Source organism: Passer montanus, unplaced genomic scaffold, assembly GCF_014805655.1.
Source record: "Passer montanus isolate IOZ18808 unplaced genomic scaffold, ASM1480565v1 scaffold54, whole genome shotgun sequence".
NCBI lineage: Eukaryota > Metazoa > Chordata > Aves > Passeriformes > Passeridae > Passer > Passer montanus.
Window position 1 is genome coordinate 232355 of NW_024370374.1, and position 16313 is coordinate 248667.

Genomic DNA, 16313 nt, shown 5'->3' on the forward strand with positions numbered 1-16313 from the left:
AAATCAGCTGTGTTGTGTGTGCTTTCAGAAAAAACACGTTAAACTTTATTCTGGCATAAACATAACTGCCTTGCCCAACCTAGTTCAAAGCTCTGGAGTGCCTAAGCTGTTGAAGCAAAGGTGCTTTTTGGACATGGCTGAGTGATGACATATGGTTCTACCTTGACTCTAGCATTTTGGCTAAAGCATTCCAAAATTTCCAGCCTGGGGTGGGCATCTGTTGTATTTCGTTTTGGGGGCGGGGGCACCCCGGGGTGTCCCCAGAGGGCCCCCCAGGCTGTGAGTGCACTGGCAGCAGCAGGCAGGCAAGGAGACTCCCCACGGCTTCTGAGGGTGCTGATTAAATGGGAGTTTATTGGGGGTCCCATCCCTGGGAACAGCATGGTCACTGAAGGAGAAGGGGGGAAGGGAGAGGGGGAAGGAGGGGGAGCCTGGGGGAGGGAAGGGCCAACAGGGGAGAAAGGCTGAGAGGGGGGAAAGGCTAAGAGAGCCACTGGTCTTGCTCGCACAGTTTAAGAGGGAGATTGAAAGTGGGCGCGGAATCAGACTTGTGCCAATGGGATTACAGATACGGGATGGTTCAGGGCAGGACCACAGGCTTAGAATATACCACACATTTTGGAGGGATGAGACAGAGCATACCATTTAAATAAAATGCAATACTACACCTCACCCTTTTTTCGTTAGAAAGAAAAGAGAAATATGACAATTAACAATTAAAAAAATGAAACAGTAGTTATACAGTTTTGTAACATCAATATAAATACAATTGCAGTGAAGATTATGTTTTAAACAGTCCATTTGATTTGATGTTTGCTTTTGGTGGTAGGCAGCAAAGATAAAATGAGCATTTAATTGTAATAAACTGGTTATGTGGGTCCATATTGCAGATCTTAATCAAATTTAAAAGCATGAGCAAGTGCTTCCTTTGGTACTAAGCTCATAGGAGAATTTTGGGATTGGCCTTTTCAGCGTGACTGGCTCAATGGTGTCTAACCTTTTCCAGCTGGCTTTTTGGACCACCACAGCCCCCAGTTTAGGCTGAGGTGCTGACTTTGCTCCCCCTCTCAGGGCTTTCACCTTCCAGCCAGTTTAATCCAGAAGACCCTCAGTTTTAGGTCATAAAAAGAAAAACAAAAAGAAAAAAAATAAATTTGGCTTCAGCTACTACCTATACTCAGGGAGCATTTACCACAAAAACCGTCAAAATACTTTCCCAGACACCATTTTAGCTTATCAGTCATCCTCAGAACCTACTGAGGACAGGTTAAACTCAACAGCAATTTTGATTCAGCAGTCTAATACTGTCTGAACCCTCGCTATTAAAGAAACAATCAAAACCTGCTTCTCGTCGGATCTACCCTTGTGACCTGACAGGTCCCTGCTTTCTAAAACTGAAAACAGGACAATCTGCAATAAGAGCACACACAAACTAGAAAAGCATAATTGTAAAAACTACTTCATGGAGACAGGAAGGAAGTGGAGAGAGGACAGGTATTGGATAAGAATGATAAAAAGGTTAGAGGGTTTTAGGATGAAAGTTCTAGCTGACGCCCTCTCTTCAGCTAGAACGAGTGGATAGGGATTGGGAACTGGGGAGGCTACAGGGAGCCAGGGACTCTGTGAAAGAAAAAGCTTTTTGGGGTACCCTGCACCTTCAAGCGGTTTGCTCCTGATGATCTACCCAAAATAAGGAAAAAAGGGGTATGGATTGCAGAGATGGTTATCGTCCTGCTCTTGGAATAACAGGGGAAGGGGATCATAAAGTAGAATTTTCAATTCAGTGAAATGTTGAGGCTTAGCCGTGTGGCTGCAGTGCCAGGTTTAGAAGGATGGAGTGGATTCCCAAGGGTTTGTTAAGGGGAGGGCGGGTTAGGGATGGAATTGGGGAGAAGGAGCAGTGAGGGGAGAAGGGGGTCACAGAACTGAGGAAAACAGCTTTGGAGAGGTGCAGGGCTCGGGCAAAGCTGATGGTCTGGTGGCTCCCCCGCAGAAACGGGCGGGCTTGGGTTCCTCCTTTGGCCGCTGCCGTGGCATCGGCTGCTGGGGCCCGGCCATCGGCACGGCCTGCCCGCTGGGCAGAGCCTGCGGCTCCGAGCAGCCACGGGCACCGGCAATGTCTGCTCACATGAGAGCGTTAGAGTCGGACAGAATGGTCAGCGGCTGAGAATGGGGTTTTGGGGTGAGGAGTCTCTCAGTGGGTTTTAAAAAGTCAGTAATGATGTTTAGAAGAATGATATGTGCTATTTCATTATTTCCTAATGAAGTTTAGACTTCCTGTGATAAACATGGGTGGTGTAGGCACAGTCCTGCCTGTCCCAGTGTGTTTGGGCAACAAGTGCTCGTGGTGGGCTTACAGTGATGAATTCTCATTGATCTTTGCTAATGCCAAGTAAAAGGTATTTGCTAGTGCTCTGATGTTTTTCGGCATGCTAATTATTCCTTTGAATTGAAAATGCTTGTTCAGCACAGGGTAAGAGAGATTGGAATTGGTGATGCTGTGCTGCAAATAGTGTTGAACTTTTCCTGTTCTGGCTTTCTCAGGTCAAATTAGACATCACCACATTTTTATTCAGTTCACACTGCATGTGTGTGTGCACACGTGCATATGCATACACAGCTGTAATTTTTTTTTTTATTGTTGTACTAACAGTGGTACTGTCCAGGAGAAATTTTTTTCCCAACATCATGGTAGAAACATGGTGATGATTTTGGAAATGGCTGCAGCCATCTGAAAATGTAAAAGAAAAGACAAAATAGAAACACAAATATTTTGCGTCTGTGCAGAGAAACTAAAAGGTAATTAGCCAAGGGTAAATAAATGGTTTTGTTTTGAAAGACCCAAAGTGGTGACCCAAAATGTTTTGAAAGGTTTTCTGGATGATGGCATTTCTGTGTTCAAAGTTTCAGTCCAGAAATCTCATACAAAAGTGATAACTATTGGCAGGGGAGAGCAGTGGAAAGTTATGCCTGCAATAGGAAGTCATCTCATTTTTAAAAGTGAACATTGCTATTTCAGGTTTTAATTTTGATAATTAGCAGTAGCAGCTCATTCTCAAATTGCACTTCTAACAGTAGGTGGTCCAGAATTGCACGAAGTAGCTTAATATGCCCTTTCTTCCTGAGTCTGTAATTGGAAGACAGGAAAGCAAACTGCTGTTAATTGCACAAGCTACTTACAGCACAGAAAAAATGGTTTGTCATTTGTATACATGCAGAACAGTGTTGGCACTGCTGCTAAGTGCTGCACTTAAGACATTCTGCTCTAATACTGAGTATCAAATACTAATTCCTATTACTAAAGGTCTGCCTTGGCCTGTAGTTCACAAGCCCTTTGCTAGCACACCTCACCTGTTTCCAGTTTGCTGGTAACATATTCCCCAGGGCTGCTTTTGTTCCGTGTCCTTGTAAATTCCTCTCACTTCCCCAATGGATATGGCAGCTCCTTGGGAGGGACCTCTCATGGCTCACTGCATTCCTGCCAGCCTTTCTGGTGCCCACAGACCTGTGGAAAATGCATGTCTCTCCTGGCTTGTGTTCCACCAGCTCTGCCTGCACCGTGCAGATGAAATTGGGATGCCTGAAGAGTCTGCTGAGAATGCAGCAGGTAGCCAAGGAACTTCCTGAGAAGTCCTGGTGCTGCAGGGTACACATATGTTGTACCTTAGGGTGAAAACACGCACTGTGGTTTGCATTTGGTGTCAAAATAGCTGTTAATGCAGGCTAGGTTAATGTAAATTGCAAATCCTAGATGTAGGCATCTGTTCACATAATTCAGAGTGATTACACATTTGTGTTTCTGAGAGATGTGAGAAGAACCAAAAGGAAGATCACACTTCAGCATGTGCTAATATTTTCCTCCTAAAATCTGATCTGCTGGTGTCTTCTGCTGGCCCTCCTGCCTAAGCATTTTCTTGTGATGGACCAGGTTGTTGTTCATAGCTGGTTTCTACTTTGAGTTCTTCCAGTAGGTACTAATGGAATTTTAATTTTTTTCTCTTTATTTGGAAACAATTGGGCTAATTCAGATTGAAAGGGCCTTCAGGAGGTCTTCAGTCTAACCTAATCAGAGCAGGGTCAACTATGAGATCAGACCACAGTGCTCAAGGCTTTATCCAGTCCAGCCTTTCAGGAGTGACAAAATTGAATAGATGGATGCCCAGTGATGTGGTCCTGAACAAACTCCAGCAGTGAGATAAGGAGATACAGAGCTGGTTACAGCTAAAGTCTGCCTTGGTTCTTCAGCAAGCCAGAGGTGCAAAGCTTTGAGCTATAATTGAAGGTGGAACAGATGTTACACGTATATTGGAACTTCACTGTGAATCCCCATCTAAAAAGATTTATAATTTCCCAGTTAATTTCCAGATGATCTTTTTAACATGCTGAGGGTAGCAGATGTGTTTGTTATATCCCACTCTTTAAAGTCATTTTAGGAAGTTAAACAGATGGATTCCTTTTGAAATTCAGCAGCTGTAGCGGCGTTGTTTCATGTGCCAGCCGGGATGGAAGGAAACAGCAGCTGAGAAGTGCTTTGCTTGTGACGAGCTGACCCACTTGCCAACAGCCAGTAATGTACTAATGTTGTGACAGGAATGATTGACTACACCTGCTTTTACTGTGGAATCAGTTGAGTTTTTAGACAGCTGGGCAAGCTTGAATACAGGTTGTTTTGCTGCTGGAATAAACAAAGCTCATGTTAATTCTCATACAGGAGGTGATTATGTCTTAAAACACAGAAAATCATTCCATCATCTGTGTGCCATTTATTTGGAAAAAAGGTTGTGTGTTACAGTGTCCTTGCTACTAAAATTTCAAGAGGAAATGTGAAATTGAGAAAATTTCTCTCTCAGTCCTACGTCTTCAGTGTGTTGTTTGTTGTCCAGTGAAAAACATCAGCCAGATCTCCAATATGGCCATGGGTTGTTATGACACTGATACCTTCCCAAAATATTCCAGACAGCGAGAGCAGTGTTATTAAAAAACTTATTGATGGGGTGTGTAAAATAAATGCAAGGCTGTCAGGTCTTCATACTGTAGCTGCAAACCATTGAGTTCAGTACAGCATCATGGGTAAAAGGGTGGCAGGAAACCTCAAAAAAATTAAAATTGATTAAATGTTGAAATATCAAAGCTGTTTAAGGCAACAAATGTGTCTCTAATCATTACAGTGGGAACTTCCGTTGATTTGGTAGGAAACAAAATATTAAGACAGCATTCATTACTAGGTTTTTATGTCAGTTTTGGGTGGAGGATATTAAAAATGCTTGAAAAAGTCAGTGTTAGAACAGCACAGGTGGGTTCGTTATCAGTTTGCTAATGGGAGAACATAGGAAATTACAAGGAAATTTGAGAACATAAGCTTGATCCTGCCATGCATGAGGCTGCACAGTGGCCCTGCAGCACTTTAAATTTGATTATTTTGTGCTAGGTTAATAGAGAGATTAAAGAATAACTGTTTCCTGTACATTTCCTTGCAAAGTGAACATTTAACCTTTCTGGTTTAAAACTGAGTGTGATATTCGGCAGGTGCAAGTAAATATCTCCCTCAAACAGACATGTGGTTTTTAAAAATAAAATGAATTATTACTTTTTGCTGTTGCCCCTGCCTCCCAGTTTATGGGTTAGGTAATCCTCATCAAATTCCCTTGCTAGATCATCACAGTGGGAATTGAGGTTGGTTTTGAAGGATGTTGACTCTCAAGAATGGTCATGGCTGTTGGGTTGGTGGTTGACTTATGTCTGTGTAAATCTGAAGAAATTTCCCTGAACTTTTTGATTCAAGAATTTCAGTAGAACCATTACCCCAAAATTTAGCTGACGTGGGTTTGCTTTTATTTTCCATAAACATCAACTCAGGACAAATCTTTCTTTAAAGGAACTGTGGAGGTAGGCAGCGTTCATTTCAGGGCATTATGTTAGGCACTTCTGTGTTTCTTTTGATACCACTGTGAACAATCTAGGTTTGTATATATAAATTTTTTGTGGTAACATGTTCAGAAATAGCTGGTGTTCATATTATTGCAATTAGTGCCATTCTGTGGTGCATTGCAGGTGACTTCCAGCGCAGAAGAAGTCAGAACTGCTGCTGAACGGGTGCCCTGTGGAAATGCTCTTTTTTTGGGATTCTAGGGAAGAGTGGCTGCCTGCAGACTTGGGTTGTGAAGTGTACTTGGCAAAAGCTGGAAGTGTAGAATGATATTCATCATTCCCTGATATCCGCTGGCAGTAGGTGAGCACCACAAGCACTTATTCCATGGCTTCAGAGCTGCACGGTGCAGCACCAGCTGAACTGGATGCTTGGGCTCAATAGGCAAGAGGATTTTTTTAATAGAAATTGATAGGAAATGTATACTGAACGGAATGGAGATAATATGAGTGTATTATAGGATTGGATCATTCTATAAAGAAGATTTTGATAAATACTTTGAATTTGGAAGGCAAATTCTGATGTTGGCTATAGAGAAACTACAGGCAAGGGAAAATCTGGTCCTAGCCACTTAGTTTGAGTAGTGAAACTTTGCTCTTTACGAAATAGCTGAAGTTGCTTAATGATAATCTGGCCAATTTGTGTTTGTTCAGAACTGCTGATGTGGGAGAGACTAATGGCAGCTGAGGGTGGGTTGGAATGCTTAAGCAGATCCAGTTGTAAAAAGGCTTTGAAATACAGTCTTTTCTTCCAATCTGCTTCTCAGATGGTTTCCGCCTTTAGGCTCTGACAACTCTTCCAGATGATGGAGCAGGTTCATTTGAAATGTGCCAGCAAGGTTACAGAAGGTGGCTACCTGATGATGTGAGGTTGTTAACTTGTAAGTGGTGGCTATTTTTAACATGCCACTTCTCAAGAGGGTAAGAAAGAACAGCAGCAGAGGGAAGAGAGCATTTTTTTTAAATCCTCTCCTTCATATTTCATCTTAACTTGATGCTTTGTAAAGTCAAAAGTAGCTTGTGGTATTTATATCATCATCATTGTCATTACCTTTCTTCTGTGATATGCTCATTAGTCACAGATGTTTTCTTTGCTTTTCCAAACACACCAAGCCATGGGCAATGTCAAGTCAGGCATAAAATAATGTAGGAGCTAGTACCATTAACCTTGTGGAAACAAAGGACACATGAATAGATTAAGAATACCCAGATGCACATCTCTATTGGAAAGACGTGATTAGCAAGTCTCTTTCCAAAACAGTACTGCAATATTTATTCCAGGTGCTGTTAGTGGCATGGAGAGTTGATGTCCATTGTTACAGTCACAGACACAGAGATGTGCAAGTCAAGGTGAGCTATGGGCTGGCCTGACAGAGCTCCTCTGTTAGGATCATAAAGATTATTCATGTGTATATGCTTTACACTGTGGTCACTGCTGTGACCATGGCACAGACAAACAGTAAGCATCTAAATTTTACACCACAACAGAAAGCATTAATTCAAATAAGCTATTGCATTCCTCATCCCTTTCAGTCTCCGGGTCCTGATGAGTTTAAGTCTGAGGAATGAACTTTACATGCTAAGTCAGAGAGATGGACCTTTTCAAAGCCCGTCACAGAACCCCTATCAGTGAGTGTCTCAAGACAGCTGAGCCCAGTTTTTATTAGATTGTGGGAAAATGATATGGCTACAAATCCAAAAACAATGGCAGCACAATGAATTTAAAGCTGTGAGTGTGCATTTGCTGTGACAATAGAAACTTATGAAGCTATTGAGTGCAGCACTACTACAGGCTTACGTTGCAAAACCGTGCAGCGCTCTGGTACAGAAATGGGATTAAATGTGAGCATTGTTCAGAAGACGCTAATTTTAAATGGTGCCATAACTGTGCAAGAGCATTTGCTTATATCACTAGTGTGGCCAGTGAAATTTCCTGTGTATTTTCTGAAAATTAGTGGTACAGATGTTCTTGTCCAGGTGGAACTTGGCTTGTATATTTTTAAAAATTTTACACCATTATAAAATGAAGTGGAATTAAACCCAGTGTGAATTAGAAGCATGTCAGGGGATTACAAGTGGAATTTTAGATCAGAATTAGTATAATGCAGACAGGATTTCTGTCAAAAGAACTGGGAACAGAACCAAGGTTTCCTCCTCTTCTCACTGCTCTATATAAAGAACTCACATGTACAGATTATAATTGCTGTGGTGAGAGGATGCCAAATTATATAATGCTTCTATCCACATTCCTCTTTCTAATCTCTACTGTTCCCCAGGGGGAAACACAACAAAAATTATGAGGTTTACACCTTTACTCCTCTACACCCTTGTGGGTTCTTTCATAGAATGGTAATGTGAATGTACAGATGGGATCAGTCTTTTCCGTATTTGATACTGATCAGGAACAAAAGATGGATGTGAGTGTGCAAAATGCCTGCAGTACCAAAAATAGATCCATATTTATTCCTGTCATAACTTCACTTAAGTTGATGGAGCTGTGCCAAGGCTGAACATGCCCACAGTCTATAGGACAGCTGCCTGGCAGCAGTAAAGCTTGATGAGAATGGGTTTGAGAGAACAATTAAACCCTCTGAATCTGACACTGTGTGATTCTGACACCACACTGACAATGTGGTGACATTTTAGGAATATTCACCTTGGCTTGAAATTATTTTTCTGGGAGATTGCATATCCATCCTTAATGCCTTAAAGCCAAGGATGGAGTTGATCAAGGTATTTTCAAGCCTTGAGTTCAGTTCCATCAGCAGTTCTGAATCACCAGACCAGCTAATGAGGCGTTCTAATTGATAGTATAATTCTACATGGTTTTTCCATTTAGGCTAATGTAACATTTGGCTTTGTTCAGGATGAATATTAACCACAAGTTGAAAGGAAAGTCTAATTCTCTGATCTTTTGCAATAATTCATCAAGCTTTTAATTTTACTTGCAATACCCACATGCAATTCATACAGACATTTTCTTTCCACTTGGGTATAGAGACCCTGTTTTGTTAATTGATAATGTGTGAGCTGTGGAGGCAGCTTCAGTGGTTTTACTGTTCCAGAAATGTTCATCGCATTCATAAAGATCATCTGTTCAAGAGCAGTCAACTCTGGGCTTTTCTTCTCTTTACTGGCTTTGTTTTGGGCAATGTGCTGACTTTCCTACAAGCTCTTGAACTACAGGGCATTCAAATAGTTTCCTCTGGTGTGTTAAGTTCTTGAGTTCACATGAGCCTGCTCACTAAAATTTTGAGAGTATTAAGCCAGTTCTCAACACCACAGTCTTGGCACTTGAGCTGGCACTCCATGGTGCTGAGCAGTCACAGCTTGAGTCTAAAGCAGTGATACTTTCTGAACCTCAAAATCAGCTGGGTAAGCCAGATCAGTAGGGATGTTTGTGGTTTCATTGTGTTGGTGTTTCTTGATTTGGTTTGTTGGGTTTTGTTTTTTTTTTTTTTTTTTCCTAACAGGAAAGTAAAGTGCTTGTTTATAGCATTTTTCCTTCCATATTCCCCCATTTGGGGAGTGAGTGGATGCTCCCTCCACTACAGGCAGATAAGGAGGGGATGTTGTGGTTATTCAGGCAAAGATACTCATCAGACTTAAAGCTGCAAGGGAATTTCTCCTAGTCAGAGGCTTACCCAACATTTCTGGGAAGGAATGAGGCTCTTGCTTTTTGTTTAGATAATTTGCCTCCTTTTTTAAGGTTACTTACTCCTACCTTAGACACAGAAATTTGGGTGATTCAAAACAGGGAAGGAAAAACTGGTTGGGCTTTTCAAAGAAGATAAGAGACAGGTTACCAGATCCCTTTGACTGTCCAAGAGAAGTAGTTTCTTTTAAAAATCCTAGCCTTAAAACCAGATAAAAAATAATTTATTAAGCAATAACAACAACAAAAATAACCCAAAACCAAAGCAAAACAAAAAACCCAGACAACCCAAAACCTTGTCAATTCCAAAGAGAGACCAAAATTGATGTTGTCACTCTTTGCAGATAGAGCCTGTAATGTGATATCATTTATGATCTCATGTGACTACACTGCCACTGGATACAGCAGCTTGCATTTCAGTGCCATTATGCTGTGATGTTTAGATATATAAAGCAAAATATGTATAACATAAAAACTCCCCGGGTTTTAGATGACAAAGGATTGTTAGATGCAAACTGAATCCATGAGAGAAGCAGTAATTCTAGATCACTCTTCAAATGTTTTATCAGGAATTCACATTAAGCTTTGATGATGAATGTGTCCACTGATATGGCAAAATATCTGTCAGGATTATACACTGAGTGTATTCAGAAGAAATCATATTCAGTTGGTTGGACTGCACGCTGAGAAGTCAGTAAAACTCTTTGAGTGTCCAAAGGAACTGTGGAGTATTTAATCCACCATCATCAAAGGATCAGTTTCCATAATTGTTAAGGGAGTAATGAAAGGAATCCTTTTCTTTTGGTCAGATTAACTTTGTGGCTGGTTTGGTATCCCATAGCCTAGCCAGTTTTCCAAGATAAAAACAGAACAACAAAAACTGGCAAGTTGCGTGCAGTAGGGATTGGTGGCCTGAACCTCATAAAATGTGTAAGTGAAGAACAGAACGTAAAGCTGTCAGTTAGATCTTCTAATAGCTTTTAAAGTTTACTATATTTTATTACAGATCTAAAATTAGCCTGGTTTTCAGGCCTGGATCTTTTTCGAGATGTTCATACTGGAGCCCAACCTTCTCTAAGCCAGCAGGGCTGAGTTCTCAGCACGGAATGATGGAAATGGTGTTGGAGTATTTGGCAAATTTCTGCTCCAAGGACTACCAGTCCTCTCAGATGGTAAATTTACATTCTTTATCGAATTGTAGCGTTTTGAAATGTTTTATATAGTTGTGTTTAAGCTGACATTGTGGACAGTTATGGCAGAACATTAGAAGATTTGTCTTGGTGGGATCTCAGTGAGTTGGATGATGAGGGATGTGTGCTTCCCGTCTGAAATTGGTAGATGGATAAAGAGATTGAGGTGGAAGCAGTTACTTACAAAAACAGCTACAATAAAATTTACCCTTTTGTAGTTACTACAAGACAGCCTGCAGAAGGGTACACGGTGAAAGCAGATGTGCTGAAAAATCCCAGCAACAGCCAGGACTGAACATGTGAGAACTGAACATATGGAAACTTGAATTACATTTTACATTGCAATGTTGAGGAGGAATAGTACTTGATAATAAGTAGAGCACAATTTCTGACTTTAGGTTTTAGTTCTGCCGCTTAGTCACTGTGTAACCTTGGGTAAGTCGTTGAAGATGACATCTGCAGAAGGATCCAGCAGTGCTGTCGTTCATCCTGGAGACACCTACAATACAATCCAAGAAATGCCTCTTTTTTTCTGTCTGAAAGAGTCTCAGATCTAAAAACCTGAGGATTGCATGTTTAAAATTTCCTGAAAAGATTGGGTGTTAAATAGGCAGGTCCCAGCTCCCCTTGCTATGAATGATTGAGCCTTCCTTCCCCAAGCACTGCTCACAGCCTGGATGGGGCAGGGGCAATGGGGCTGGGCTTCCTTTGTCCTGCTGAGTCACTTCACCCAGTGTGTATTTCAAACATTTCAGGCTTAGGTTCATTGCTTCTCTGGATGCCCCATCCTTGGAAGTGTTTGAGGCTGGGTTGGATGGGGCTTTGAGCAACCTGGAATAGTGGAAGTTGTCCCTGCCCTTGGCAAGGGGTTGGAACTTCTAATCTTTAAGTTCCCTTCCAACCCAAAGCACTCTCTTCTTGCTGGGATCACTCTTGTCCTTGCCACCCAGGCAGTGGCTTAGGGGTTCAGTACTTGAGGAGTGGATGAGGTGGGAATAAGGAGCTGAAGGAAGCAGCCCTACTAGGGAAATAAAGCAATTAACCGGAACTGTGATGAAGATTTGATTGAAATGCACCTTTTGCTTCCATGTCTCATATTGGTTTTGTGAATATTATTCTGAGACACCCTCCTATAATTATAGAATTGTTAAGGGTGGAGAAGACCTCCAAGATCATCAAACCTAATGTTAACTCATCACTGCCATATTACCACTAAACCGTGTCCCCAAGTGCCATATCCACGTGTTTTGTGAATGCTTCCCTGAGCAGCCTATTCCAGTGCCTGACAATCCTTTCAGTGAAGAAATTTTTTCTAATATCCCATCTGAACCTACCCTGGCACAACATGAGGCCATTTCCTCTCCTCCTGTCACTTGTGGCTTGGGAACAAAGCCCGACTCCCACCTGATTACAGTCTCCTCCCAGGCAGTAGTAGAGAGCCAGAGGGTCCCACCTGAGCATCCTTTTCTCCAGGCTGAGCCCTCCCAGCTCCCTCAGCCGCTTCTCATCAGACTTGTGCTCCATTCATTCCCTTCTCTGGACTCACTCCAGCCCCTCAATGTCTTTCTTGTGGTGAGGGATAAGTCAAAGCCTTTTCTGGGCACTGTGGCACTGTATGTCCTGGTGATGAGTCCCCCATGCCCCCCCCCAGTCTGAAAGGCATCACTTGGTCCCTTGATTCGCACCGGGATAATCAATCTCCCCCTGTCCGGGATGGTGCAAGTGTGCGCAGGAAGGGGAATATGTGCAGCTCTGAAATGTGTCAGGATGAACAGGAACACGGCATCCGGGGCTTTTAACAGATCCTGGCATCCACCGAACAGCATGAGGAGGAACCTTGACACTGAAAGCCTCCCCAAAGCCAAGAGGGCTATAATAGGGCCTATTACTCACTGCACTTATTCAAATTCTTGCTGATGCTGGCAGCGGGAGTTTTTCCCGAACAGCCACGAACAATAAATCACCTCCAGGTGTTTTGATTTGATTTTTTTTTTTTTTCCGAAATTTCAAAAAGAAACCCGGCTTGCTCCGTGCCGCGCCCCCGGAGCATCCCTCTAGCGCCCGGAGCGTCCATCCATCCATCCATCCCTGCAGGTCTCTCCGCTCCGCAGGTCCCCCTGCCCGCCGCGGGAGCCGAGGCCGCTCCTCCCCCTGCGCAGAGAGGGTGCGATTTCTGGGTTGGTTATTTATTTATTTATTTATTTGTGTGGTGTTCCTGCTCGGAGCGGGCAGGACCAACCCGGGGCCCGCCCGGTGCCGGCCAGCCGCCGCCTCCCGCCCGGCTGGCCCCGGCCCCCCCGGGACGCGCCGAGCAGCGCCGGGCGGGAGCCCGCTGCACTGCGGGAGGGAGCACGGGCTGCCGGCTGCTTTCCCTTCCCTCTCGCTGCTGAACCGCTTTCATTTTTAATCTCTTTTCTTTTTCCCATCCCCCCCACCCCCCCTCCTCCTGCAGGTTTTTATGCTCAGCACTGGGGGAGCCGGGAAATTTTGTAGCCACTGACATATTTTGATTTAAAAATCGTTGTCAGTGCACGTTTCTCCTTCTGCTCCGGCATCGTTGTCCTATTCACAGCTATTTAGGCTTAAGAAGCTTGATTCTCTAAGGCTTGTATCCAAGGGCATCAGTCATTAACACACTGAGCTACATCTGCTTCTTGGCTAAGACTGAAGAAGGACATCTTAAGCTGGAAATCCTGCTCGGTCACTCTCTCGTGCGTACGGAAAGGGAAGCATATGCAGCAGCAGGTTCTTTTTTTGTTTTTTTTAAATTTTTTTCCCCCCCAAGGCTGCCTCACTTTGGAGATGCAGTGACAAGATAATGGAGTGAAAGTCTCTCATTTCCAGGCAAGAAAATTGCAGGAGTCAGATAGAGAAAGGAAGGAGCAAGTTACCTAGCAGAAATAGGAAAGAGGACAGTGGTAAAGAACTGAAAATAAAATTCGAAGAAACAGGTGGAAGGCTGGCGTAAAGCTGGGTGATATTTTAGACTAAAAGTGGTGTTCTTTTTTTTTTTCTCTTTTTTCCTTTCTCTTTAAAGAAAAAAATTAATTGGTTTTATTGTTGATTTTAAATTCTAAGCTGATTTTGGAGATCTCTGCAGTAACCAGGCTGCTTTAGAGCAGAACAGCTTCCCAAACGTGTCATTTTCTCTCTCCCTGCCTGCTGTCTCTGCTGTTGCTGCTGACAGAAACGTGTTAGGAAAGCAGAAAGAGAAAATGCCAGCCATCCTGGTAGCCTCCAAAATGAAATCGGGACTACCTAAACCCGTACACAGTGCTGCTCCAATCCTGCATGTCCCAACGGCCAGGACCATCCCACAGCCCTGTTACCTGAAGTTTGGGAGCAAGGTGGAGGTGACGAAGCCATTGTATTCCAGCCAGATTCCTCTCAAATCTTCCAACGGACAAGAAAACGCAAGAGATGGCCTCCCAGCAAGGAAGAGTAGCTCGGTGGAAAATGGATTTGACACACAGGTTAGCAGGCACCAAATGCTGGGGCGTGTATGTGAGAATTTATTTCTGTGTTGAGAGTGTGCAGCAGGTTTTCTGGGGTAAATAGCATGGAATTGCGGGGAAGGGAAGTGTGTGTCTGCCAACATCTGTCTGCAGTGGTGGGATGTTTTATATTGCACACAGTGGCATGTGTAATTCTGTCAGCATAATGGAGCTGATGTGGGGTGCTGAGGGATGGGGCTGCGTGTGCTGCTTTCTCCATCACCTCTGCTTGAACTGGGAGGTGGCTTGCCTTGTGTTTTTAGTGGGGGGGGGGGGGGGGGGGGTTTAAAGGAGGGAGATGGTAGAGATGTTGTTTGTGGGGTGTGTTCTTTGTGTGCTTTCTGTAGGTGCTAAGTGTAAGGGTTGGCTTGTGGCTGGCTCGTGTGCCTGGGCTGGGGGAGGATTGCTGGTTGTCATGAATGTGTTTTGTGTTTGGTCATGTACTGTACCAGAGCACTAGTTGTATGAATGTTCTGTGTTTGTAGCTGTGTGGGGAGTGAATGGGAGGCAGTGCTTGATGCTAGATTACAATATGCATGTCATTCAGTGCAGCTAAATTAAACATATTATGTAGGAAAAGAACGCTCAAGTGGAATTGCCTGTATAATGCTATACATGCATGACATCATAGATGCAGCACATCATCAATAGACACATTTTAGGTTTCCCTCTAATCTGTGCCAGCCTTCTAAAGTATTTTTATATGTGTTGCTTGCTGAATAGGGAGGAGAGATGCCCGTTGCTCAGCTGGTTTAACTTCTGCGGGCAGGGTGAGGTTGTCAGCGAGGCTGGGGCTGCCCCGTGCTGCCCCATGCCCCAGTGAGCTTTGCATGGGCACAGTGTGTGTGTAACTATGCTGCGGAGGGAGCAGAGCAGATGGGCTGCTGCAGCAAGCACAATTGATTGCTGAGCTCCAGAGATGGCTGTACAGCCCTGGGATGTATTTTGGCAACAGCCATATACATTACACGCTGCTTCTGCCAATATCTGAGCCCGGTGGAAGGTGATACCATTATACTGAGAGAGGGAAATGATGACAGAGACTCACCTGGTTTTTTCCTTCTCTGCAGAATAATGGATCATCCCTGCCACCTAGATTGTGAAATCTGTAGCCTGGTAACCCTATTCCCTTCAGATAAATGTGCCTACTGATTGAGCATGTTTGACCGCGTGCCCTGATTTCAGGATATGCTGCACTTTCCTTGCTGGTAGACAGGGTGACGTACTGGGCTGCTCAGGCCAGACAGATATGATTGGAGCAGTTCTTGAAGGACTGAGAGCAGGAAAAGGAGACAGCCAAGCATGGATGCAGGGTAGTGGCAGCAGACAGATCAACCTGTGCATCACGTCTTGCCTTTACAAGATAATCAAGTGCTCTCTCTCACTTGTGCCTGAGACTGTCCTTGTGATTATGAAACGTCAGCAAAATCTCATTATCTGCTGCCCTTTCTCTCACACGTGCCATGGTTTCTGCATGGAAATCTACATTGCTGAAAAGGGTGGTTGCTATTCAGAAATACTTTCTCATCCTGTAACAGATTATGCTCACAGAGATCTGCCAGTGGAAGCCATTTGCAGCACTAAGGGCAACTCTCTGGTGGTTTTAACCCTTGCAAGGATGTGGAACAAACCCCATTTTTTGTAGCTTGATGGTGAAAGGGTCTTGATGCTAACTTGTTAGATTTGAACAGAGAAAGATTTTGGCTAAAGAAATGTCAGATAATTTTACATCTTTAATTTCTTCAGCAGCAGGAAGAATCTTAAGCTTTGCATTCTCAGTAACCTCCTCTGGCTGGCAGTCTGAGCAGATGACCAGCACCTTTTAAGGTGTGAACCAGTGAGGCTTTTTTCACTATGTATTATCTTGAATAAACACAGTCATTTTTTTGTTGTTCAGCAGTTTTGTTGATCCAGCTTTGATTCTTCTGCCCACAAAAGCATGCAGGGTTTTGCCATTCAGGGTGGTCATTTGGAATGGCAGTCTATATCCAGAGGGAGATTTTTCCAAATATGTCGTCTCAAGGGCACTGTTCGTTCCTTTTCCTACTC

The 16313-nt window shown here is 43.5% G+C and overlaps 1 protein-coding gene across 9 annotated transcripts in view; it reads left to right on the forward strand.

Annotated features, from left to right (window-relative positions):
- The window catches only part of NAV2 (neuron navigator 2), a 372985-nt gene that overhangs the window by 154984 nt on the left and 201688 nt on the right, over positions 1-16313 (forward strand). For 4 of the 9 annotated variants that reach the window (XM_039724980.1, XM_039724981.1, XM_039724983.1 and 1 more), the window contains exon 1: positions 13016-14243. The exons of 3 other annotated variants lie outside the window; for them this stretch is intronic. In XM_039724980.1, coding sequence (XP_039580914.1) covers positions 13986-14243 — 258 coding nt within the window. In that variant the 5' untranslated portion in view covers positions 13016-13985. Of the gene's footprint in view, positions 1-13015; positions 14244-16313 lie in introns of those variants that run through there. 2 more of the 9 variants (XM_039724984.1, XM_039724982.1) reach the window with 1 other exon arrangement.